Source organism: Helicoverpa zea, chromosome 21 (assembly GCF_022581195.2).
Source record: "Helicoverpa zea isolate HzStark_Cry1AcR chromosome 21, ilHelZeax1.1, whole genome shotgun sequence".
Lineage (NCBI taxonomy): Eukaryota > Metazoa > Arthropoda > Insecta > Lepidoptera > Noctuidae > Helicoverpa > Helicoverpa zea.
The window spans coordinates 10726951-10750622 of NC_061472.1; the positions used below are offsets into that span (position 1 = coordinate 10726951).

The 23672-nt window shown below is 35.8% G+C and overlaps 2 protein-coding genes across 12 annotated transcripts in view; one reads left to right on the plus strand and one right to left on the minus strand.

Moving 5' to 3' along the window:
* LOC124640670 (synapse-associated protein of 47 kDa) overlaps positions 1-23672 on the plus strand; it is a 61798-nt gene that overhangs the window by 33672 nt on the left and 4454 nt on the right. For 4 of the 10 annotated variants that reach the window (XM_047178542.1, XM_047178539.1, XM_047178543.1 and 1 more), the window contains 5 exons: positions 9751-9762; positions 18234-18374; positions 20342-20481; positions 22562-22674; positions 23162-23278. In XM_047178542.1, the coding sequence (XP_047034498.1) occupies positions 9751-9762; positions 18234-18374; positions 20342-20481; positions 22562-22674; positions 23162-23278 (523 nt within the window). The remainder of the gene's footprint in view (positions 1-9750; positions 9763-18233; positions 18375-20341; positions 20482-22561; positions 22675-23161; positions 23279-23672) is intronic. The other 6 variants (XM_047178545.1, XM_047178541.1, XM_047178546.1 and 3 more) reach the window with 3 other exon arrangements.
* LOC124640669 (solute carrier family 22 member 13-like) lies at positions 13404-21435 on the minus strand. 2 transcript variants are annotated; one of them, XM_047178536.1, is made up of 6 exons: positions 21313-21435; positions 15640-16285; positions 15051-15458; positions 14717-14966; positions 14143-14327; positions 13404-13802 (listed from the first exon to the last, which is right to left on the minus strand). In XM_047178536.1, the coding sequence occupies exons 2-6, from the start codon at positions 16050-16052 to the stop codon at positions 13571-13573; spliced, it is 1488 nt and encodes a 495-aa protein (XP_047034492.1). In that variant the 5' UTR covers positions 16053-16285; positions 21313-21435; the 3' UTR covers positions 13404-13570. The 2 variants fall into 2 exon arrangements, with proteins under 2 accessions (XP_047034492.1, XP_047034493.1); XM_047178537.1 differs by having other exon boundaries at positions 21309-21417.

Sequence of the window (23672 nt, forward strand, 5' to 3'; positions counted from 1 at the left end):
GAAATGCGTTAATACACTAGTTAATATATGTCAATTAACGCAAACAAAAAAGAAAAATACGTAAAAATAAAAAAAAATGAATTTTTCAAACAAAGTAAATAGAATAATAAAAGAATTATTATTAAAAAAACAAAATACCCGACTGCACACTAAAAAAAGAGTAAAACAAGCCCCACAATAATATTTAATTTATAAATATTGATGGAAAGCATCGCAGGCGGGGACCAACAGAGGCTTATTTATAGTCATTTCGGTTGTGCACCATTTAGCAGAATTTTCGTTGGTGGCGGTCAAGGTGGTCCCCGCCTGCGATGCTTTCCATCAATATTTATAAATTAAATATTATTGTGGGGCTTGTTTTACTCTTTTTTTAGTGTGCAGTCGGGTATTTTGTTTTTTTAATAATAATTCTTTTATTTATAACTTTTTAGCTGTTTTTATTTAACGAAAATGTTGTAGATGTAGAAGACTATGTATATGTAAGTACCATTTTAAATTATTTCGACGACATTTGGCTTTAGATTACGAGTGATGTTACTCCGCAACATAAATTTACCGCCAATCTGGACTGTTGGTAGTGAAGAAGAAAAAGAATTAGGTGAGTCATTACTGCTGAAGACCGTCAACGACGTGTGCCCTTATGCGTGTGCCCGCATTCGGGCTGTATACTCGAGCATATCCCCCTCCGCACCGCGCCGCGCGCCGCATGCCAGGCCACGCCCTATCTTTTTGCTTGCTAACGCATGAGTTGCTTTGCGTTGACGCAGAATTAACATGTTCCCGTGGGAATTTTGAGAAAAAACGTATCCTATATTAATTATTACTCCCGTGATTGAAATGAATCTAATGATACCGCATACATATTTTTTTAAAGGGAAATTTAGAAAAAATATCCCGTGGGACTTTTAGGATAAAATGTATCCTATGACACTCCCGTAATCAAGACAAATCTAACGATACCTCATACATCAAAATCCATCAAGCCGTTTAGGCTACAGGAGGTCACAAAGGAACAGACATACATACATACTTACATACACTCGAAAAACATTACCCTCCTTCTTTGGCAGTCGGGTAAAAATGTGCGAAAATTAGAACACCATATAAATGTCAGTCATTACAAACAACTGAAATTCTCTCTTGAAAACTGAAAGCTGTCAACTGATCAAAACATTCGATACTCCTAACTTTATCTCTGCTTTACACATGATGTTGTAAATAATAAAAACGAAAAATGACTCCTGTGGCTAGACCACTCGATGGATTAGTTATTTTTTTTTACAATTCGATATAGAATATCATCAAGTATATGCGATAGGATTTAATGTGATTGTGAACGACACACCCTGTATGATGTCATATGACGTAGGTTTTCTTAAACTTCAGGAATAGCTATAGTTAGGTACTAAAAATCCTCTTCGCTTTCATAAAATGGATCCTATATCACAATTAAATCAATAGCACCATCATAGTCCTTTTACGATCGTACACGAAGAACAATAAAAATAGGAAGCGAACGAGCAGATAAGGCTGCTGCCAATAAAACTGCTAGGTTGCGTTAAACAACGTTCGTTCATAAGCCAGTTATCTTTACAGTACTTGTGCTGCTGGCTGTAAAACTTGTATTGGAAATAGTATTAGAATGTACAATCCGTAGCTAAGGTTTTGTTGTTCACATATTTTCTACTTCTGGTGTTTCCTTAATGGTAAATGATAATTTGGGTTCTTGGAACTTATTTTCTGTAGATTGTTTGGTGCATGACCATACACATCGCCTTATTGTTATACTTCTAATTCAACTTCCGTCGCACGTTCTTTTATTTTATCTTCCGTGTTCCAATATACGGTACTGGATTCTATAAGAACAACTTTATCCCGAAAAATTGCTGCCTCGTGTATTCTTTGTCAGTAAATAATGATGACTACTATTGTTTGGTAAAAAAGGAAAATCACGGACAATATATCTGGGTCTATAAGGAGCAACAGCGTCTTTTATTTGCCGTCCTAAAGGCAATAAAGATCCTATGATTCCATAGAGAAAAGTAAATATAGAAATAAGAGGTACGGTAATAACTGAATCTATATCTTTTGAGCGATTTATCCTCGCCGTACAAGACTCTCAGATTGAAATGATAAATTAGAACCAAAAAAGCATCCACATAAAACCAACCAAGTATCAAGTAGTGTTCTATCAGCAGTAGAAATAAAAGCCCCCTTTAGTGCACTTCGGTATCATTATAGCGAGTTTCCCTTGGGAAACTTACTTATGTTCGAGGTGTTTTACGACTCTGGTCTGCACTCCCGCTCTTAACTCGTAATGGGCTATGAATCCGTATTTTTATGTCTATAGTGTTCAACGCAAAGAAGACTTAATACTGATGGTTTCGATTGGTCCAATGATGTTACTAAGATGCCCTGGATTGGCTAGGTCTTAAATGCGGAATGCATTGGTCGTTTGGTATGGGATAGCTAGCTTTCGAGAAACATGATAAGAGCAAAATATGAATGAAAATGGAGTCAAGTTCTGATACAATTCCGCAAAAATGTCCAGGAAATAGTAGATTGCAGATAGAAAAAGAATCATTGCATTGACCTAGTTTCTTAAATTGGAAAATTCGATTGCTTCAGCAACTGCAATAACAAAACCTCAAATCAAAAGCCAACTAGATGAAAAGGGGAAATAGATGAAGATGACAACGTTAAACGTATATTATGATAATGTGAATGTTTCTCGGTGGCTGGTCTTAAATCCACAATTTATGTGGCACGTTTAGGTGATCATGAAGAGTTTAACGACACACATTCAGTGGTTGGGGTAGATTTATTCACGGTACATTAGGTGGCTCGTTAAAATATGAAACGAAATCGGGATTTGTAGGAAACCGATTTGAAATTGATGTGGATCGGTTTAATTTAACGATGTTTAAATTCATTAGTATGCTAGGGCTTTGAAAACAAAATGCTTATAATCCTCTTTTCGCTTAAATTAAATGATATCTTTAACATTATTTTTCCATATAACTTTCCAAAAATTTGCATGCACCAGTCCAGAATATACATTTGAAATTCTTGCAAAATTAATGCTATCTTAAGCTCAAGCATTTCCGCGAATGTGATAGGATTAGTGCTCTTAACACACGTATGTATTACATAAGCCTGTACGGCTATGTATGAACGTGCATTAACACAATGTAATGGAAGTAATTGCTTTGACGGGAATTGCTCTGACGTCTGTATAATTTATAGCAGCTGCAAGCTCTGTATTCAGATTGCCATGTTCCAGTTTATCGTTAGTTATATCAACTACATTATCAGATTTAGCAGTATCCGCAAAATTACGTCAAACAGTCTCAATAGTACTTTTGAAATTACAATTTGATGAGATCTAATGAAATAATCTTGCTATCTGGATCAGCTTAAAATTTTCTCCCTACGTAAGATAGAAAGTTAATAAGAAATTGACGTGATTATGTGATCGTGAAATTTTAATCTCGTGTCTCGTCTCGCCCGTGGTATGCATCAAGTCTAGGAATAACATTTATTTTGGACAATATATGATAAGGTAAACTGATTTACTCATATAAAGCAATATTCATATAATATTAGAATTTTGTTACCCAAGTACCCAATGTTCTACATGAAGCGTTGATTAAAATTGTTAATTTAATCTTCAGCATTAATTATGAACGCGGCGCGGGTATGAATAAAGTGGTACTTTCATTACATTGTGGAGAGCCTGTTACATAATTGAAAGTAGAATATTGGGATTTCTACTCACCTAGGAACATACATAATATGTCTTGTGTTCTTGCTAGTACCGTTATCACCTTGTCTCGTCTCTATTTCGGTCTTACCAATTATACTAGTCAGGTATATTGAATTGTACTTTATCAAACTTATCTTCTAAATCGAGCCCAACTATCAAGTATATTTGATTCTTAATACTTAAAACAAAATACTGTAGAACAAGACTGGTACAGACATAGCTTCATGAGCTGATAAATTCTCAATATCTGATAAAAGATTTCCCACATATTTCAGTTTAACGATATCATGATGGATAATACCACTTTCCTAGCACAATGCAAGAATAATATTCGAAAGCACGGAGACTCGACTTATTTTAAACATTTTTCTCACGTCTGCGTCACTATTCGCAGCTCCCGTATCCAATCTTGGGGAACTTACGTGAACTATTTCTCTTAAGCTTGATTTAATAAGGAGACGTTATTATTTCCTTAGGTTTTTTTTTTAAATTTTAAGAATGTTCTGGAGTGTGTCCTTGGTCTTGATCACATTCGGATAAAATCAGAACTATACCTTTATTTTAATGTCTACCATCAGATGAGAGATTTTGAGCGTCATTTGCTCATTATGTCAGTCGGACTAACTTGTCTACGTCATATTTCCTCTTTATCAGTTTCTTAAAGTCTTTCAGCACCAAAAATGGTGTACCAAATTATTCAATCTCTTTCTATATAAAAGTTATCAAATTTAGTTTGTATGCTGGTTGTGTATTCAAAAGCATTGTTTGGTTTACCGCGGCACGTCGATTTCCGATGGTAAACCAAAAACAATGTACGTGTCGCGAGGCTTTCGGCACAGCGCTTTTATTTGCGTCGATAGGATTTACTAGTTTCGTACCGTTATTTGTATTTATGTTTTGTCTATTTGAATTGGGTGATCTATTTACTTGTGTATCTGGATAAGTTCTGTTAACTGATAGATAGGTTGTTTAGGTAGAAATGTTTCTCTTGACCAAAGGATAATCTAAGTCCTCGTGGAAAAGACGGCAGCAACAAAGACAATACTCAATACATGAGTAGCAAAGAAAGTCATGATTAAAATTCACGTACAAAAAGACACGTTACAGTAAAAACGAACTTCCTTTAAAAATAATGCTGCAAACATACTCGTTATTATTAACGAGGAAGTTAAAATAAAGCTTGGTGCAGACAAAACTTTTAGAATATACTATTATTATACTCATTCGCATTTTCCAGCGAGTTGAGGAGTAGAGCTCTCGACATTTCTAGCGATTGCACTACTAGCGCAATCCTGGTTATTTAAAGTTGTATAAACATAAAGTATGCAAGTTTCTTTGTCTACATATAATCCTGTTTTTGCATTTCATTTGTATGTTTTCTTATTATGACTTGAAAGTCTCGCTCGGGATTTGGGAAAATTTTGTGTTTCTTACGAAATTCAAACTAGTGTTAGTGGTTATTTCTTGTTAATGTGACGTTTTCAGCTCTGTAACTTGCTTTCTATCTTTTCTTGTACCTTTGAGGCGAGGTTAAAGGATTTTCTGAAACTTTGCGAAATCCTTTTAGAAGAACGGAGAAGGAAAGCATCTTATTTTAACTCTTATTATATCCTCTATGCTATTGCTACTTCTTTGCTTGTCATCTCTTTTATTATGCAATTTAAAAATAGTGTTCCCACAAGAACTTTATAAAACTTTACCACAGAATGTCAGCCACTGACATTTTTATGTATTCACATATAAATAACGGTGTTGAACAAAAATAGCGAGTGACGTGCGTTCGGGTAGCTCAAACAAAATGGCGACTGCACAAAGCACTTTGTTACCACATGGCATGTTGTGAATAGTTGCAGCGTCGCACAATGTTTGTCATACCTGCTTTTTTAATATTTAAATGGCGGAATGAAATGGGGCCGTTGCGAGTTTTAATTCAACTGGCCACAAAGAGGAATCAGGTCAATGTGGGTGCCAATCGAATCAGGTCACGATATTGAAGGTTGCTGGAAAAATGTAATTAAATTGACTTGGTTTAAATCGTGTGTGCGGTTAATGGATTCTGGCGCACCTTATATTTGCTAAAACCACTTTAGCCATTATCTGAAAGCTCTTGTAGGGGAAAAAGGTTAAGACCATCTGTTTAGTATGTCCAATCTAAATATTAAGAGAGTGACTAGGGACCCCTATGAACAAATTCACATTGTTCATAGAGGTATTTAAAATACGTAAAAAATAACGTGAAAAACACCTTTTGAAAATCTGTTTTCTTTTCGTGAAGCATATTTACAGAAGCCTGTCCACCTTTTATTCAAATGGGGGATTTGAAAAAAGGGATAATTGCCGTTTTATGTAAACACCGTGGGTGGTATGTCACCCCGTGCGTGGGACTACACGCCCCGGAGTCGCATAATAAATGGACGGACACACTTTCCCCAATTTGCCTCAATATTATATGACCGACATGTTTTTAATCCTCAAAGGGTTTTACAAAGCTGTTCTATCGCACTGCCGCAGTGCCACCATGACGGTTAAGCTCCTAATCCTAGGGTACTCTTAATGTGAATATTGCAGAAGGCACACATCTAGCTCCAAAAAGACCCAGATTACCGCTCCAAGCGCATAACTTGGTATTTTTCCTTGAAGATTTAAGCTTAAAAAAATGATCAGTACAGGTTAAATTGAAATTAAAAATACTAACGCCGTCAAATATCACCGCCCGCGAGAAAAAACTCATTTTATTCCAAATTGGATTACGCAACCAAGTCTACCCAGTTCCCTATTACTTCTTCCTGAAAGACTTGACTGAATCTGGATCATTAATTTGATTTACACAAAAGTTTTTAACGTTAACATCTAGAAAAAGATTTTTATGGACCCCTCTTAGCCCTTTGAATTTATTGATTGAATACGTGAAAGGTTTTGTATAGAAAGCTTAATACGGTTTGAATGAGTGAAAAAGGCTTTATGTTAGGCTTAATTAAACGATGAAGGTTTTTTAGCGGTACTTTATTACTGAGTTTTTCTTACCTTTGACATTTTTCGACACAATAAATTGATCATAAGCCTTCATATCTTACTGCTAATCAATTTCAGTGTCACTTTTCGCGCCAGATTTAAGAGTCTTATAGCTGTCATTGACATTTTGAATATTTACAATTACTTCACAGATATAATTTGATGACTTCTTTAAGAGTCTTATAGCTGTCATTGACATTTTGAATATTTACAATTACTTCACAGATATAATTTGATGACTTCAGAATATGTTCGATAATATAATCTTACACAGATTCAACTATCTATTCACAGTATATAGGGATAAAGTCATAGCATATTTACAAGAGGCATCCGGATTCGAGCTGACGCCATCTTGTCCGGGTAGTTGCGCCCTCGAGAGCAGTTCCAAGTGTCCGACTGTAAGAGGTCTATTCTAGGAGTCGAGGAGTGTCTGCGAAGGCGTTTTATATGGATGATTTTATTATAGGTACGGATGGGTTTGTGTAGGAAGGAGGATATAGCGGTAGTAGTGAATGGATCGTGTTTTGCTTTAGATGTTTCGTGTTTCAAAATAAAAGTGTACCTACGTAATGTGGTAAAGTAGGAAGTAAATACTATGTCTTATTCATTGAAATATTTCATAATTTATATGATCCTGTACATATACATAGGTACTGAAGGTCTAAATGATATCAAGTAAGAAAACGAAAGATAGTTGTAGCAACGTTTATAGAATATCGTCTTGAAACGATCCCGCAAGGCGGTATCCTTTAAACAATTCAGACTCTCCGGCGCCAAGTCTAGCGAGACTAGACCAGGAAGGAGGTTTCGATCAATATCCTTAGCCACCCACTTCATTCCTCTAACTTAAGCGTTTCTCCCCTTCGCGATTATCCCAAGAAATTGTCAGGAGAAATTATATCTCTATACCAATATTATAAAGAAGAGTTTGTTTGTTACGTGCTAATCTCTAAGGTTTCTGGTCTGATTTGATAGCCTGTCTATCGAGAAAGGCTTTAGGCTACTAGGTATTCATCCTGTGCGAAAACTAGTTCTCTCACGAAGCGGGTGAAACCGCTGGCAAAAGTTAGTCGTAAATATGTCGCAAAATTATTGTAACACATATTTATTCTGTCAATTTAGTAAACGCTGCGCAAATGATACCCCCGCTTATTTGATATTACCTTAATTCACGTTTGGTGGATATTTCTTTGGAAATTCAATTACCTCGCTCCGGCTTCGTCTGAGTATAGGTAGTATAAACAGAAATGTTCAGTATTTGCGCCGTAAGTAGAAAACTCTGTTTTCTGTTAACTGGCTAACTTATTTACTCAGGTACAGTCAAAGATTTTTAGATTTATTTAGACATTTCTCGTTGGTTACAAGAGCCTTTGAGGTATATCTTTATTAGTTTGTGGTAGATAGGGTTTGTTAATAAGGTTATTTTGATTGCCAAGTAACAGTGACTTTACGCTATTTCGTCACTTTCGTAAGGCTATATAACTATCTACAGAATTCTTTCATAAATTATTGTTTGGCAAATGAGTTTTCAGAAAATCTGGCTATTCATGATTACTCGGTGTTTATTAACTTTTGTATAAATTTTAAGATGAGTAGGTATAATTTAATGTAGGATGAAGCTATAAAAGTTGTAAAGAGTGAGTGCCTTTCGGAATGCTTTCAGCCTTTTAGTTAGTTATAAACGTAGCTTTCACAGATAAAAGTTTATTGAAAGGTCAGTGTGACCTTTGACCTTTGTTTAACTTGACACGAAGGCATTCACAACGAAGGCACTATTGTACAATACCATAGAATACTGTCCCATAGTTTCCATCATTAGTGGTATCTAGTCATCTGTGACTAAAGAAGTTACTCAGCTGTCCTAACAGATTTTGACGACATCTATTATGTAAATACCATCACAGCGCGACTGAAATCACGGTAAACAACTACACATATAGTGTTTAATGAATGTTACCCTACGCTTAAAATAGAACGTTAATGCTTCCAACCGGATACCGGCCGGATGTCCGGATCAATTGACCGGATTACACGTAGCTCCGGACTTGTGTGCGGTTGTGGGATTTACTTCCTGTTTGGTCATTTAGTGGCGGGTAGATCTGCGGTGTAGATAGACTGAAATGTCACGAAGATTAACGGAACTTTGTGGCTTTTAGTTTCGTTGAATTGTCATATGTATTGAAGGACCAATTTCCTTCAATACATATCCATGAAGGTCTTTTTGTGTTGGTCTTTTGATTTTGTGGTTTGGTTGACAACGTTGCAACGTTTGCAAAAATCCAAGCACTGTACTACATACTATATGTATAGCCTACCTTGTTTATCGAGACGATCCCTAACACTCCACACAGCACTCGATGATCGATGCCTGTTGAATATCACATCACTAAACAAAAGCTTTTGCAGATACAAAAAAACTCAGAAAAATATCACCTTCCCGTGACCCACATTCGAACACTCTGTATGATACGGACGTAGTATATTTCATATGAGATACGTTCCAAGACTTTTATTCCGAAAGCTGTTCCACTTGAAACGAGCAAAGCGTTTTATACGAAACGTACCCAGTTTTTGCTGTGAACTGAGATTTGTTCAATAAAATTCGAAAAATGTTAGATAGGTGCAGTATTGTTTAGTTACTAGGTTTCAGAGATTTTACATAACGGATATAAAATATAAAGCCCACTGTCATGAATAGTAAAATACGATTTAACAGGAGACTTACTTAAAAAATATTTGTTGTTGTCTTTATCAACACTACTTGATTAACATGACAATCAAGAGTTTTAAGAGATTCCTGATGTTTGTATTACAATTCATATAAATATCTTGGCTTCCTATCTCATGCTTCATCCTATTTGTGTCCATTTCATCATAATATATCCTTACTCTTACCATTGTCTATGTCTATATGTGCACTTATTAAATATTCTCTTTCCACTTTTTCCATGCTAATCTTGGGATAACAGAAAAACAAGACTGTAAGTATGAGTCACTTCACGTCATGCTGTCCTTGTCTTCTACGTATTTATAGCTTCATTTACATCTGTGCCATAAAATTCATCGTCTGCTATGAATTCCTCATTACTTTTATTATCTGTTTCTTTTTGTAGGTCATTATGAATGTCTGGACAGTTTTTTTTAATAACACGGTGTTAGGAATCATTTTTAACAAATCGCTGGCTAGTGTAGTCTTTTACAAGTTATACCTTACAGTATTGAAATGGATCCATGGATTTAAATAACATGTACAATCCTTTAAAACAGCTATACGAAGAATCTTTTCTGCTTCCGCAATTCCGAGTTCAAATCTACTTGAAAGTTGTGCTAGTGAATGCTATTATAAGTTTCAAGCACCCAGAAAAATACTCAGAACGTAGAATTTATAAAATATTCCTCAAATCTGGGTGAGACTTAAAAGAAGTTTTAGTAGTATCGTAATAATAAAAAACGACAAAATATGTTTTATTCATTTGCCAGTGAATGATTTATACTCTCGTAATTTCATCGTTATCACTATGTTTTTTTATCAACCATAATGTTATCTTCAGCAGCATCTTAATCTAAATCTATAACTTTATTTATGCCTTTGTCCTTTCTTTACCTTTACTAAAATGCTTTACACCTAAATCATTTATCAAAACCTATTCGTCCGTTTTCAATACGCTGCATCCGCATGCATGCAGCTTTACCACGAATTGTTTCTGAGTATTAATCAATACGGATTTTATATTCTGCGAACGGCGTTGTTCGCTCAGCTTGCAAAAACGTTTTTGGCTAACATTTGCTACATGTGTTACTGGCTTTCGCGTTTTTATTTTTATTTGATTAACTGCTTTCCGTTGGTGCAGCTTATTCATCTGCAATATTTGTCTGCGTTTCTGGCGCTTGATTTTTCACATTTATTGAATTTAACAATTTCAATATTTGTTCTGTTTCTGCCTTTAAATATTGCTTTTCAATCATCATTTATTATTTATCGTTATTTTCTCTTTTCATCATAATTTTATGGAACAATTGATTGCTTTTAAATGAAAGGTTCTTGTCTATATAAATGATGTTTCGTATAGGACAAAAGGCTGTCCCATCCATTTATGCCAGTCCTATTGATCTTCAGATATAGAGATTTCGCCCGGGATTAATCAACTTGGATTGATATTCCGTGAATAGCCTTCACTCTTTCTTTTATTTCAGGTTTATCTCCTCATTATTTTACCGACATTTCGTTTTCGTTTGTTAGCCATGTTACTTCTGCAATGTCATGATTTTCAAGTTGATTTTGGTATATAGTTGGAATTAAATTCTGAATTCTGAAATATAACAGTTTGAATCGGACAACTGCATAATCACACTGTATTAGTTAAAGAGCTCTCCTGGCAACAAACGCTTTTATACATAAATTACTTTATACACGTTTTATATGTGTGAGTTCCAACACAATGAAACTGAAATTTCAGCATTCACATTTGTTCCGCAACTCTGAAAATTATATTTCGTTGAAATGGAAATTCATTGCAACAGTAATTTGCCATTAATAACAATTAAGCGTGAGTTCCCACTGTTTGCGCCCCGAATATTCTGGAACGTTCTGTTTTTATGGAAATGTAACGGAATTAAGGTTCTTAATTTCTTATTAAGGCTGAGTTTTATACAGCGTGACGCAATGAGCTAATGGATTTTAGTCCTTTGGGTCACCCTTAGTTTTTCTTAAAGTGGACGCTCTAAATATTTGCCCCAATCACTTTTGGATGATACGTCTCTTTGTTAAGTCTTGAGAATTTTGCATACATCTCCATTTTGTTTGAAGAACAAAGGCTTAATGACACTTTGAAGCTTGTTATTCAGGCTGAATTTCATAACAATTTATTAACAGCTTCATAAGACCGATTTTAATCTTAATCTCAAAGATTTTCTTGAAAATACACGCAGACCGTCTTTTAAAACGTTTGTTTACCGAGATATAACTACTTTGTCATAGTTACGGTCATATAATTATCGTAATATGTACCTCGTAATATGTAAGTCGGTCACATATGAATATGTTATGTGAAAATCTTTGTAATATGTATCAAAGGGAATATATCCTAATTGGAATATATTTCAGATTGTTAGATAAATTGATAATGAACTATGACTAATATATAAAGAATATGTATTTCCTTTAATATTGAGCTATATGACTTTATTAGGGATTGTTCACACCAAACGTATTGTCCGCCGCTGACTGTGAGTATACTCACTGTCTGCCCCAGTATGAACGTCGACTCAATCTGCAGTACGCGTACTCACCAAGCCGACAATAAGCTATAGCGTACGATGCGCTACATGTGTGAACAAAAGAATAGGCTCGTGTAGGTTCACACTAGATGCGTACGCTGAGCGGCTGACTATTCTACACATAAAAGAGCTCAGTATTTGAACCCCCCAATCTTCATACATAACAGATGCTATGTCTTCCCAAGCGCATCTTCGTAAGTTTCTATCACTAAATTCTTCTGAATTCGCATTCCAAATACATTCTCTAGAATGTACTTCTGCAATAAACTTTTCGGTGTCGAACATCGCGAGGTGTCACGTGTCACGTCTGTCCTCATTGAAGTTTGTTTCTCGAGTGTATTGCGGCCGATGCGCGCGGCGGTGCGGGCGCGGCGGAGCGGCGCTATTCGGCAACTGCGTCCGCGTAGCCAATCCGCGTCCGCCGTGCATAGTCGCGTAGTAAAATAATCGGCCACTGAGAGTCAGCGACAACAGGCGACGTAATAGCGTATAGTCGGTTCGGTGTGAACGACAATTTCAATATATATGGAAAAGCAATAAACTGCGTAACGCGCGCTCACAGTCAGCGGCCGACAATACGTTTGGTCTGAACGATGCCTTATTTTCTTGGCTTTGATTTAATAGAATAGAGAGAGAGATATAGAGATCGTAATATATTTAAGTGAGTTAAATATTTTTTATCATTTTTTAAAATTATAGCTATAATAAATAATATCGCTCCTACATTTTCATTCCATTCATGAATTGTTGAGCGTTTCTAACAACAATAAATTGTGTTCAAAGTTGACCTAGTTTTCTCACAATCGGCCCTCCCCTTCTTATCACCCCTCCATGCAAAGGTGCTAATGTGGAATTTAATTTGTTTTACAGCTTTTGGTAATTCGGCTTTCCCTAAAGAATTCAATGGAAGTTTTAGTTAGGTTTTGCCGTTAATATCGAACCTTTAATTCACTTAAGACATGTAGCTCCGAACAAAAATTGTAAAAACATAATAATTTCTACAGCATTCGGTAAGACTGGAAGCTAGGAGGAGAGGAGGTTATGAATAATTTCTATGTCATACGAGAACTGTAAGTAGGTCCTCAATAATAACAGTTTTGATAAACAAATGATTTCCTTCATGTTTGAGTGCACGTTTAATATTAATAACTCATTAACTGAGTCGGTTGTTTGCAAAGGAAACGTGAATTTACTCGATACGAAGTGTTTGTTTAACATTCGAGTTAATCTGCAAACAAATCGATTATTTTGGTTCGTTGAACCGAAAAATTGTCTTCCGTCAAATTGATATTAAAATTGAATACTTTAATTATGTACGAAAACGTTATTAAATTATTCACTGTTGTTGTTTACAAAAGGGACTTTAATTTAAAGTCGAACCTAAAGTATAAAATAACAGTTACAAAAATATCACGTTCTTATCTTAGCGAAGAAGCAATAAATACTTAATTACAAACAATAAACAGACATCAATCATGACACATGTGATAATATCAGATAGCATACTTAAGTCTACGACAAATGGTCTGATAGTTTCTGACCCCTGGTTTCTGGTAAGAAAAAACAAGTAATCGCTCCTAGTATAGGTACTCCAGCGAAAGCCACTGGTGGTAGCCACGCGGCTATGACGGTCATACCAGCCACGTAGGGGGCTAACATAGACCCCACTCTGGATACCGTGGATGAAGCTCCCATAGCCATGTTTCGGGCTACAGTTGGGAACAGCTCGGAGGTGTACATGTACCTGGAATAAAAGGAAATATATAAGAATTAGAAAAATCTATGAAAATTAGAGGTATCGTGAAGAAACTAGACGCGATATTCAATTAGCGTGAGATTAAGAAAACAGCCAACATTATACAAGTATTACGTGGCATTGATAGATAATATATCTCGGATACTAGAACGGGTTAACGTCCTGATATCGACTTCTAAAAGTCTTAATTAGTACTTAGCTACCTACCACTGTCGAAGTTGCTGATAATCAATAGCCCAGCATTCTCTGAATCATCGTCGTCATCTAGCCAAGGCGTTGTCCCACGCCTTGGTTAGATGATGATGAAATCTAAAAAGAATTTACTTACATAGTAGCAAAGGCACCAGAAGCACAACCAACGCCTATGGCTCCCATAGTCAGTCGCACAGCGAACCAGTCTTCAGGTACCACGAGGAACGCGTTGCTGCCACCACAGACGACGAAAAAGCTGATCATCGTGATCTTTCTGCCGAAGTATTTGCAAAGAAACCCGCTCAGGAGGATTCCGGGGAACTGAAAGAGGAAATATATTGTTTTAAACCAAGAGTTTATTTAAAAGACTACACTACAGCTATAACTAAACATCTCCTACCACTTAGTAGTGGAATGTTGGTCTTTGGTGGTTGTATAAGAAAAACTACAATGAAAATTGTTTTCTAAGAATACGAGTGATTACATAATTTGACACAGAAAAATGCGCTAATCATAACAATTAAATCTTCAGTCTGCACGAGTATGCGCAGTAAGGATTTAGTATTTACTTATCTTATTTATTTTAAACTGGTTGTATATTTTTATTGGTACTTAGGCTACATAACAGTCTAAAGCCATCGTGTCTAATGTTATGTAACTAAATGCATGTCATTGTAAAAGACTAACGACAGATGATAAAAATCATTTACCTGCAGAACTCCAGCTAAAGCAACGGTCACAAAAACATTGGAACTCGTCTGTCCAATGTATTGGTTACTGCCGTAATAACTGATTCCAAGAACGAACCAGATAGTGCACGAACAGAAGATATTGATTCTGAGTAACCGAGTCTTAAGCAGGTCTAAGTAGGTAGCCTTTCGTATGGGTTCGTTTGAGTTCACCTTCTCACTTGCCATGCTCTTCGCCACATCCAACATATTGCCTGATGGCAGGTTATTCCTAAAACACAACAATATTCAGATTAATATTTAGATAAAACACAGAACACTGATAATTATGTATAATCATGACATAAACGCTTACCATCTCGCAGCCTGGGTCATCACTTTACTAGCTTCCTCAATTCTGCCAACGGAAATCAACCACCTCGGGGATTCGGGTAACATGAAGAAATATATTAAGTACAATACATGTGGAACACCAACTCCCAAGCAGAATTGGTTCCAAGTTCTCAAGTAGTACGCGAATAGTGGCATCAGCATCTGACCGACTGGCATTGGAAGGGCACAGAGGCAGTTCATGAACTCTCTCCTCAGGGGCCCGATGACTTCCATGATCAGGATGAAGGAGCTCAGGATGGTTCCTGCTGTAGACACTCCGATGAAGAACCGAACTGTGGTGAACAGCCAGTAGTTATAGCAGAAGGCCTCCACAACAGTGGTTATAAGTTGCAGCATGCATGCTATCAGTAATGCTGGACGTCTGCCAAATCTGCAATGATTTGAAGATATTATTACCAAAACAGCAACGGTATACAGTAGACGTCGTTTAGGTGCCACAATTGCGAAATATACATAGGCAATTTCCAAATTAATATACAACTAGTCCCAATTCCTATAGCCCACTCTATGAGTGAGTTGCTTTAGTTTAACTATACTATAATTTTGCTTACCTGTCAGCAACAAATCCAAAAACAATACTGCCGATCAGCACACCAAACATACACATAGTCTGCGTGAAGTTGGCCATCCACGCTCTATCGCAGATCAGCCCAAACTCCGAAATAATAGTATTCTCGAACTCTGAATAATACTCATAATTAGCACAATCACTATAACACGTGGATAACTGTATACTGTCTGTAAGATTTGTTTCTGTGCACATGAAGGTGGTAGCCGGAGCTAAAAACACTATGCCTAGCTGCTGCCACGCTGATGAGATCTTTGTCGGTGCCACTATTAGCAGCAACAGCATCACCTGCCATTTGCCAAAGTCCCCTATCGCCTTCACCATTTTGTCTGCCTCTGGTTGCTTTTCCATCTTCTGGTCCTTCTTTTCTTTTTTATCATTTGATTCTGTATCCATTTTTATTTTGTTTTTATTGTTCTTTTGTTTAATTGTCTGCTACCTTGCAGTATTCATAATCTGTATTTACGTTTATAATTGTAGTATTAACTGTTATCTGAAGTGTCGCAGACTGAATGTTGTATTTATTTGTGTGTCGACGCTTTTATAGCGATAGTAGTCTTCGTTTTATCACTTGAGATTAACTTTGTACTTACAATTGCAGATCTGTGACTTGGAATGTTGGATACAACCTGCAACAATGATATTTTTGCGTGAATATTGAGGTTCAAATAAGTGGTAGGAAGTATAGGTATGGTTTTTAGTTTTCCATGTGTATTTACAATCTCTATGTAATCTACCAATTGTTATATGTTGGATTTTGAACACAAAAAACCGTATACATAATTATGTAAATGGGCTTCAACAACAACACACTCTTTATTCTTGGAAAACAAAACAATTATATCGATCGTCCTACTTTAGTAATTACCTCTTCTTGATTTATAGAATGAATTCCGGTTAAAACCAGAACAAACAAGTAGAATCCCAACAACAAAGCTAGCAACAATTTCTACGAAGGAAGCCCTAATAGTTTTGAAACAAAACAACAAATTGTAAAATATCTCTATAACTTGGCAAGTTTTATAGTTGCTTCCAAGTTGCGAAGTTAGACATTGATTTTGAAGTTTATTGTAGAACGAAGTGTGAAAATAATGTTTTGTTGCAAAAGAAATGACAAACGAATCTTTTCACATTTAAACTTCAGCTTTGCTACATAACTTTTGAAAATTCTTGCAGCATTTATGTATTAATTTTACGTCTAACTTACCTTATAGTAGTGACTAACTCCTAAAAGCTATGAATGAAAACCAACGATTTAAATCGCTAAAATTATGTAAGAACTACTCTATAATCTCAAGCGTCCAGATAAAAAAGTCAATAACAAAAATGAAATTATCTATCAAGAGGCATCTGCCAAACCCCTAATACTTAAATTACTATAGATCTCTTTTATCAGTGATAAAGTAAGTAAGATGACCACACTGTCAGCTTTAGATAAGATATGTGACGCATTATTTTTGTGAAACTATCTATTGAAGGTTGGAGATGATAATGACAGTGAAATTGTGCTTTCAAATAAATTGATAGTATGTACTGGAGTATATTTTGATGTTGCTGTCAGCTGACAGTTGATATGATGCACGTGTGTTTTGATATTTGTGGTGAAGAGTTATCTCAAAACACGTGTCTTGTATTTGGTAACTTTTTAACGGGGAGCGGGAAGAAGACCTACAAGAACTAGGGGGTCGCGGAGAACAGTTCGTTAGGATTAGTCGTGGTGTGATCAAATCGACAAAATATATGCAATTGGACAAAAAGAGTCACTAGAAGCTCACATTGTTGGATAAGAAGATGATAAAATAGTAATGGTAATCAAAATAAATAATTATTGTGTAGCGGCTATGTCAGATAAAGTCATTCATTAATTAATCTATATAAACATAATTTTAATTGGTTTCAATACAAACTGATATGTTTATGTCATTGACCACCATTCCCAATACAATAATAGTGGATGTATACTTAATAATAGTGGAATATATCTCACGAACACAAAAATTGCGTCAATAAATGGGCAGATTATTTAACTACTCTGGCCGATTGAAATTCTTACTTCTCAATGATTATTAGATGTAATTTTTGTATAGGCTTGACATTTTCAAAGCTCGTGACTTTAGGCTAGGTACAATGTTGATAGTGTAAAGATAACACTATTTTAGGGGATAAGCCCTAACATGCGTGATAGGCACATGAATTGTAGTATTATAATCAGTATTTATAATAGAAATAAACTAGAATGAACTGGACTCTGTTCGTGCAATTACATAACAAAATACAAAACATGCTAAAGATTACATAAACGCAGGTAATTCTATAGCCATAAAAGAGTTACTTAGTTCGCCAGTTTTATGCTGATTACACAGAAATTCACGGGCACTCCTTTTTATGATTGGATTTCACCGATATCTTGCAAATTACATATTTTCAATAATAGGCTTACAATTGGTTAATCCATTATGAAATCTAACATCCAAAGCGTTGAAAAAAATGTTCGACATATAACTTTCCATCACTCTTTTCACTGTATATGCATTTTATTGTTACTATATTCATGAAGTTATCTCCTTTGTCCCACAGAGCATTTTGGGCGAGTTCAACCGCGAGCAAGATGCCTTCATCAAGGGTCAGGAAGGTCGTGGCAGCGCCGCCGCCGTGCCCCCCTGGGTAGGAGCACCCAACGAGCCTGCTCTCAAGGAAGAGTGCCTGTCATTGTCCACCGTAAGTATCGAAGACCTGATGGTTTTGAATAAACTAGTACTTGCAAGGTAGTAGTCAAAGTCAAAGGTATGCAAGGAATTGCTTGGCGAAATAAAAGTAGACTTAACCAGATAAGAAGAAAGAAAACAGGTCCTTAGCCACTTACTAAAAGCCACAAAACATGACTACTCTATGCATAAGGAGTTTATATTTATAAGGATGCAACGGTGATCTGAAATGGTGATCGGTGAAATGGTGATGAAAAAACTAAATATATCATTCAGCACCTGACAAGTCAGGTTTGCAATTCAAAATGGCTTTATAGACATGAGTTAACGAAGTAATCGATCGGAATCCTTGTTTAGCTTTGCTAATAAAGGTTAAACTGGCATTAGCCAAGTTTACCGTGGAGATTATAAAACTTGTAGCAAACTTCATCAGCTGATCTTAATGAGGCCTTTCGACAATTTGATATAACTTTTGATTGGATACACCGAGTCAACACTGCTACCAAAAAAGGATATGTTTTCATCTATCTACTCAATATGACAGAAAGGTTAAGTTAGCCTTAGCTTTTGGTGTTTTAACGTTTACAATTGATGAAGATATCCATAGTAGGATTATTCAACCAGAGTCACCATCCTCATCCTCCTAGCCTTTTCCCAACTATGTTGGGGTCGGCTTCCAGTCTAACCGGATTCAGCTGAGTACCAGTGCTTTACAAGAAGCGACTGCCTATCTGACCTCCTCAACTCAGTTACCCGGGCAACCAGATACCCCTTGGTTAGACTGGTGCCAGACTTACTGGCTTCTGACTACCCGTAACGACTGCCAAGGATGCTCAATGACAACCGGGACCTACAGTTTAACGTGCCATCCGAAACACAGTCATTGGTGTCTAAGATATACTTAGAAAGTACATACAAACTTAGAAAAGTTGCATTGGTACTTGCCTGACCTGGAATCGAACCCGCGCCCTCATACTCGAGAGGTTGGTTCTTTGCCCACTAGGCCACCACGATTATTCAACCAGAGTGATTTACACAAAAGGAACCTTGATCCGTCTATAGGTCTTATCACTCAAATAGTCAATGATGAGTAACTACAATTCTAATTATATGGAAGGCCGATCAGAACACTTCCAAAAAAGGATTAATAAGTGCCAGAACCACTGGAACAAATTACGACCGTCATCCTCAGAGGATTCACTGTCAGAAATATTGTGTGATCCTCATCAAAACTTTGTGCTGAAACTTCTGACGTTTAAACCATGTTCCCAACAGTTAGAATTTGTGTAATAAAATAACTTTGCATGTAATATACGAAGTAAAGTATACATGAATGTGTAACTATTTTTGTACCTTGAATTTTCCTTATTCCAATTTTGTGAGGATTTGACGATTCGCCCTAAAAATACAAGAACGCAAGACCGTACCTTGGTTTTCATAAAATCGAGTAAATTCCTCTCTCTTGAGTTTAATGAGTACTTATCTCTCTTAGCTGAACCACATCGAAAGGCTCAACGATTTTATATAACTCAAGTAGCGGGTTAATTAGAAAATGGCTCTGGATTATGTAACACCTTCTTTGTGACATCATCCAACACTTGAATTGTTAAAACAAGCTTGCTCAGGCTCTTTTAATGCTTTAACTGCCATCAGTCCCAGTCAATAGGTATAGAAAAACGATTATTTCCAACTCCCCATCTCGGAAAAACTATCTTTCACCTCGTACTCTTCAGATTCCCTCGCTATCAGGATTCTATTTTTTAAATCCGTCGCTTGCTCGGTCATCAAAATTGAGCACGCGATTATAAAGTAACTTTGCATTCTTGTAAAACAACTAACTATTGTTGAATTTTTGGAGTTCGAGATTCAGATTCAGATTTATTTGATTGTGCAAGGTGCTGGTCTTCCTTATAGAATGAAAAGTAGATATTTTTGTAGTTGAAGATACAAGTACTAAAAATCCAATATCCCAATTTGCAGGACCGGCGGAACTTCGTGCGCGCGCCGCCGGCGGGCGTGGAGTTCGACTTCGACTACGACAAGATGTACCCGGTGGCCGTGGCCATCATGGGCGAGGACCCCAACCTCGAGAAGATGCGGTTCGATCTCGTGCCAAAAGTGTAAGTGGAGTTTTGTTTTTGGGGAGTTTTTAGAGGTTATATATTATGAATAGAAAAGTATGGAAGGAGAAAATAGACTGCGCCGACCCCAAATAAAATCTATCCATATAAATAAAAATGAATTGTTGTTCGTTAGTCTGATTAAATCTCGAGAACGGCTGGGCCGATTGAGCTGATTTTATTTTTAAAATGTTTGTAGAGGTCCAGGGAAGGTTTGACCGATACGAAGTTCGCAGGATCAGCTAGTTTTAAATAAAATTGGGATAAGGGCAGAAGGATAATGATGAATCTAGTAACGTAAAGACCTAAGAAATTCGGTATTTTCTTACAGGAAGCGGCACGTGCTATTATATGGTTATCTAACACATAACAAGATAACAGCCATTGATGGCAGTATTTGTACGATATGCGTGTTCAGATAGTACGGGGGGTTATCTAGACAAGCGTTTGATTGAATAGCTCAAATACTTTGTTTATATAAAATTCTAAAAATGTAGAATACTATACAAACATTTTTTGTTAAACTAAAGGCAAAATTGTCCAATTATAGCCCAGTATAAACTGTGCCGTAGGCGTTTTCTTTAGTTAGTCAAATTACGAAATCCAGGCTTAATTAAATATTTGAAGTCTAATTTAACTTTTGGTTAACTTTCAACTAAACATATTAACGATTTTGTTTAAGTTGTAAAGTCTTAAATATATTTAAGTGAATTTTCAACATGTCATTTATTTACTATTATTTGAATGGTATTAGAACCCACCGGGCCACCGGGCTTATAGAATACGTGCTTTTGTACCAAAAAACTATTTTATATATTTATATTTACCTACCTTTCCCCCCAGTAAATAACACAACACGACTTACATGAAAACTAATGACCCGTGTAAGATAACTTTTATATAAAAAGGCTTTACTCAAACACACACACATACATAATCTGAACACCGATTACACACATGTATGTTTACAACACTGTTTACATTTGATAACTGTTATTTTTTACGTAAGGATTGACATAGTTATCTTCCAAAAAGTTTTGGATTACTACTATCAGTATAATATTGGATAGTTCGATAATTAATACGATGATTTACGTTATTATTGTTACCTCGGCATTGAAACTGTAATTAATGAAAGATAAGATAGTTAAGGTTGCACACACTTTAGCTACATAATATTCTTTACGGTCACACATTAAAGAATGCATCTTCATAATTTTATGTCCAATTAAACTTAATGTTGTGATAATCTAGTGTTATAACATCTTCATTAAGATTTACGTGCTACCTTTAGAAATAATCTCGACTATTTGACACTCGCCATCAAAATCCCTGTAAGAACCCATGGTTTACTTCTTTCCCCTAGCGAACTAATCTTGAAACTATAATTTCACGAAAATACACTACACATATAACACGTATAATCAGACAGACAGACACAATGACTTTCGCATTAATGTTAAGTAAGGATAATAAACAAAAGCTGTCAAAACCATGATAAGTGTGATAATGTATCGTAGTATCGAAAAGGGAGTGCCAAAATCGATGATATGTTATCAAAAAGGATAATACGATCATCGAATTAAATAAGCTCCCATTTGTGTTATAATGACGTCTTTCCGTCGGCTGTTCTGTTTTTATCTATACTGAAGTTGTAAAAAGGTTTTGTGTCCTATCTAAGAATTTGCCCCAATTAAGATTTTAGAATTGATTTCCCCTAATAAAAGGCTACTTTACTTTATCTTGAGTGATATGGGTTGTCTTATGTATGAAAACATATTCAACTTTAAGGAGATAGAAAAATGCGTTAATCTAAAGACTGGGTAGTATTCCAATGTAAGGAAGTCCCAAAAGAAAACTAATATAAAAATATATGATGATGATAATGAACTTGAAAGCTCGGTCTTATAGTCTGTTTCAAAATTTTTTTGATTTCTCTTAAGTATCTTTTGTTGAAAAGATTATATATAGGTCAGCATGACAAGGTATTGAATAGAGTTTGAACTAACATTAAAGACCCGTACGTATATGTACTCATGTTTAATAAAGATTCTCATTGTTACCATCCTTTCGCTTCTAGTATCACGGAGGAGAACTTCTGGCGGAACTACTTCTACCGCCTGTCGCTGATCTGCCAGGCCAACGAGGCCGACGCCGCCGCCGGCCGCCAGAGCAGCGCCGACGACTCCCAGGGTATGCACACTAACTATACATGCAACATCACCTACTCTAGCTCTTAGATCTTTAAAGAACATTCCATCTTCATATCCATTAGCATCTTTACTGGTTGTATCTTTGTTGGATAGGACTTCATTATCAATGAAAGAAATGAATTTTTTTGAATTAGTATATTCAAGTGTATTTTCACAATCAATTACACCCTTTTGGTATAGATTACTGTTTAAAAATACTTCTCCAATTCTAATCAAAGTAACTGGAAATCACACAGGAACTGTACTTAAAGAAATGACCTAAACATTGACATGTTCCTTCTATCAAATGCTCTTGTAATTAGTTCTCCTATAATTCTCATTTCACGAAACTGATGAAATAGTTAATCAGCATAATTTTTACTCGTAAAACATACCACTATATTACCCCATGCATTAATTTCATCACTTTTTTTCTCTTATTTTTATTTTTTATCATTTTGTTTGTTTTTATTTTGTTCCCAAATCAGACGATGATAAATCGGCAAGCGACAATCTGATAGTCAATGAGAAATCTTCGCAAGAGTCTATTGATGACGTCAAGAAAAGAATAAAGTCTTTGAAAGTCGATAGAGAAAACGAAGATGGTAAGACATGATTTTCCTTAAGACTAATAACCGCTATTTCATTTTATTTACCACTGATAAGTATTGTTATTTAAGTTAAAGAAAGTGTATTTAAGTTCGATAAGAAAACTGCAGATGTAACGATATCTTGCAAGATTTTCTGCATTTTATGATGATATTGGAACTTTTAATTTTATCTCTCGTTTTAGAAAAGTTAGGTTATGTTAGGTTAATTATTTCTTCATTGATTTCTTTTATAATTTCATTTAAAATGTCACACACATAGCCATATTATTTAGTTTTAATTTAATTGATTTTCATTCAAGTTATTTCATTTGTACTGACATGAACTCGTATTCGCGTAAACATCCAAATAGCGTTCGAAACCAACTTTGAGGAATATATTGCATTGCAT

Coding starts and splice junctions, on each gene's coding strand:
- LOC124640669 (XM_047178536.1), bottom strand. CDS start 16,052: ATGGATACAGAATCAAATGATAAAAAAGAAAAGAAGGACCAGAAGATG. Junction 15,459..15,639: donor TTTGGATTTGTTGCTGACAG/GTAAGCAAAATT, acceptor AAATCATTGCAG/ATTTGGCAGACGTCCAGCAT. Junction 14,328..14,716: donor CTTTAGCTGGAGTTCTGCAG/GTAAATGATTTT, acceptor TTCCTCTTTCAG/TTCCCCGGAATCCTCCTGAG.